General features: G+C 40.1%; 1 protein-coding gene across 1 annotated transcript; it reads left to right on the top strand.

The window, feature by feature from the left end:
• Nucleotides 1–418: 418 nt before the first annotated feature.
• LOC121216121 (uncharacterized) lies at nt 419–1959 on the top strand. Its single transcript, XM_041091427.1, has 4 exons — nt 419–1216; nt 1298–1554; nt 1611–1734; nt 1834–1959. The coding sequence occupies exons 1-4, from the start codon at nt 419–421 to the stop codon at nt 1957–1959; spliced, it is 1305 nt and encodes a 434-aa protein (XP_040947361.1).
• The last annotated feature ends 1046 nt before the right edge of the window (nt 1960–3005 follow it).

Here is a 3005-nt window from a genome sequence, read left to right as displayed (position 1 = left end):
GATCACTCTACAGAATATGGAAAAGAAACCAGGCGAAAGCTTTAGGCAATATGTGCAGAGATGGAGGGAGGTTGTCGTACAAGTTCAGCCGGCTCTTCTAGAAAGAGAGATGACGATGCTTTTCGTCAACACATTGAAGACACCATTTATTACACATATGTTAGGAAGCGCTACTAAAAGTTTTTCCGATATAGTTATGAATGGCGAGATGATAGAAAACGCTATCAGAAGTGGGAAAATAGATGCTGGAGAAAGTAGCAGAAGGACGACCTCAAAGAAGAAAGAGAACGAGGTTAACAGCACGAGTTCATATTCGAAGACAGTTATAGTGAACCAGCCGGGAAATCAACAAGGATCATCGAAGTAGATATCTGATACAAGACAAAATACAGAGAAAATTCAATTTACGCCAATTCCAATGACGTATAGGGAGCTATATCAGAATCTATTCAATGCACACGTGGTTGCCCCTTTCCACTTGAAACCACTGCAGCCTCCATACCCCAAGTGGTATGATGCAAATGCACGGTGCGACTATCACGCGGGAATTGAGGGGCATTCTATAGAACATTGTACGACGTTCAAAAATGTGGTGGAAAGACTGATAAGCTTGGGCGTGGTAAAATTAGATGATTCACCCAATACAGAAAATCCGTTACCTGATCATAACGGAGTAAACATAATAGGTGGGAGCATAGGTAGAAAGATCAAGAAAGACATATCAGAGGTGAAAATTCCTTTGAGGTGGGTTTGGAAAAATATGGTGAAAAGGGGATTGATCATCCCGAGTTTAGAGAAACGCTTCGAAAGGGTGGAAAATTACTGTGAGTTCCATCACGATGAGGGACATGAAATCCAGGAATGCACAGAATTCAGAGCCTTGGTTCAAGACCTGATGGATAACAAGGAGATGAAATTTTATGAAGAAGTTAAGGAGGAAGTGAGCATTTGCACATCAGAGGCTTCGAAGGTTCCAAGAATAGTACAGCCTGTGGTCATTATCTCGCGACCCAAGAAGGATGATGTGAGAGAACCAGCAATGCCAAGGATTATAATAAAGAAACCTACAACCTTTCCTTACCAAGACAGTAAGAAGGTCCCATGGAACTACGAGTGCAATACGACTGTCCCAGAAAAAGAGACTGCAAAGAGCCAGTGTGCGAGTGCCAATCTAGAATCTATGAAAGAGGCTACACTAGAGGAGCAAAAAGGGAAGGTAGTTGAGCCAGTGAAGGAGGAAGAAGCTGTGGAATTTCTCAAATTTTTAAAGCATAGTGAGTATAATGTCGTTGAGCAGTTGCATAAACAACCAGCCCGCATATCTGTACTGTCCTTACTCTTGAATTCAGAAGTGCATCGAAATACGTTGATGAAGATGCTAAATGAGACCTATGTGTCCAAGGATATTTCTGTCTGTAAGCTAGATCGGTTGGTCAATAATATCAGTGCTGATAATTTCATATTTTTCAATGATGATGAAATACCTTCTGGGGCATGGGATCTACTAAAGCTTTGCATATCACTGCATGATGCAAAGGGCGTATTTTGCCAGAAGTACTAATTGATATTGGATCAGCTTTGAACGTATTACCGTTATTCACACTTAACAGGCTACCCGTAGACAGTTCGCACATGAAAATTTGTCAAAATGTAGTGAGGGCATTTAACGGTACAGAAAGGAAGGTCATGGGAAGAATTGAGGTACCCTTACGGATCGGTCCAACAGTTTATGAGGTAGATTTTATTGTGATGGACATTAAACCTTCCTATAATTGCTTATTAGGAAGACCATGGATACATTCGGCAGGGGCAGTACCGTCATCATTACATCAGATGTTGAAGTTAGTGTCAGATGGTCGGTTAGTGACAATAAAAGCCGAAGAGGATATAATAGCAGCTGTATCCAATGAGACGCCGTACGTGGAGACCAATGACGAGTCAGTTGAATGCTCATTTTGATATATGGAGTTTGTAAATGCGGCATTTATTCCTGAAGGGAGCAAAATTTTGGCTCCAAAATTATCCAAAACCACAGAGATGGGTTTACAATTGTTGGTAGGAAAAGGAGCTTTACCTAGAAGAGGGCTGGGGAGATATCTTCAAGGGAGGACTGAGATTTCAGTACTCAAAGAAAAGCAGGATCACTTTGGCTTAGGATATAAGCCAGATAGAGGACAGGGAAAGAAAGAAATAGAAAAAAGGTAGGAAAAGAGAAGAGCGCGGTTGAATGGGGAAAAAGCTAAGTGAGAGCCAATGATAATTCCCCGCATATCCAAAACTTTAGTATCTGGAGGAGTTATTTACCAGAAGAGAAGGAAATCAGTTGAGAAAAGTATTGAGGAAACGTTAGGAAATATGCACATCAATGCCATTCATGAGCATAAAGATGAGGGAAGAAGTTGACTGGACATTCGCCCTTATGAACCCGGAAGTGTTCTAGACAATTGGACTGCGGAAGAAATACCTAAAGTCTTTAGAAATGTCTCAGAGTAATGTTCAGAACAAACTTGTTGTTTTAGCCTAGAAATAACAAGAATTCTTTTGTGAAATAGGCCTATGTTTGAATATCATTATTGTAATAACACATCTTTGCAATCTTTTTTGAACAAATATTCTTTCATTCTTTCCATATATTCTTTCATCATTGCACAAATATTGTACATAAATTCATACATTCTTTTGTAACCCTATTAGGTCCCTGTGTATCAATGATGTGAATGACACTGTTACGAGCTCAGAGTGCCCTTTTGAACGAAACGTGTGTTTAGAGGGATCGCATGACTTTGAAGGTGACGAAGATAATGGTTTATCTTTGGACTTGTTGAGGAAGGTAAAACAAGAGGAAAAGAAAATCCTACCCCACAAAGAATCAGTAGAAATTGTGAGCTTGAAGGAAGAAAAAGAGGTGAAAATTAGAACTGAGATCTCTGCAAAGACAAGACGAGACCTCATTGAGTTACTTCAAGAATTTAAAGATGTCTTCGCATGGTTCTACCAAGATATGC

The sequence above is a fragment of the Gossypium hirsutum genome, chromosome D04 (assembly GCF_007990345.1).
Source record: "Gossypium hirsutum isolate 1008001.06 chromosome D04, Gossypium_hirsutum_v2.1, whole genome shotgun sequence".
NCBI lineage: Eukaryota > Viridiplantae > Streptophyta > Magnoliopsida > Malvales > Malvaceae > Gossypium > Gossypium hirsutum.
Note: the sequence above shows the minus strand (reverse complement) of the source record. Positions and strands in the feature narration are given on the sequence as shown.

Bases quoted from the DNA above. Each gene is read 5' to 3' on its own strand.
- LOC121216121 (XM_041091427.1), top strand. From the start codon at position 419: ATGACGTATAGGGAGCTATATCAGAATCTATTCAATGCACACGTGGTT. The intron at 1,217-1,297 runs GTAGTTGAGCCA...GTCGTTGAGCAG, and splicing joins TAGAGGAGCAAAAAGGGAAG to TTGCATAAACAACCAGCCCG. The intron at 1,735-1,833 runs GTAGATTTTATT...TCATTACATCAG, and splicing joins TCGGTCCAACAGTTTATGAG to ATGTTGAAGTTAGTGTCAGA.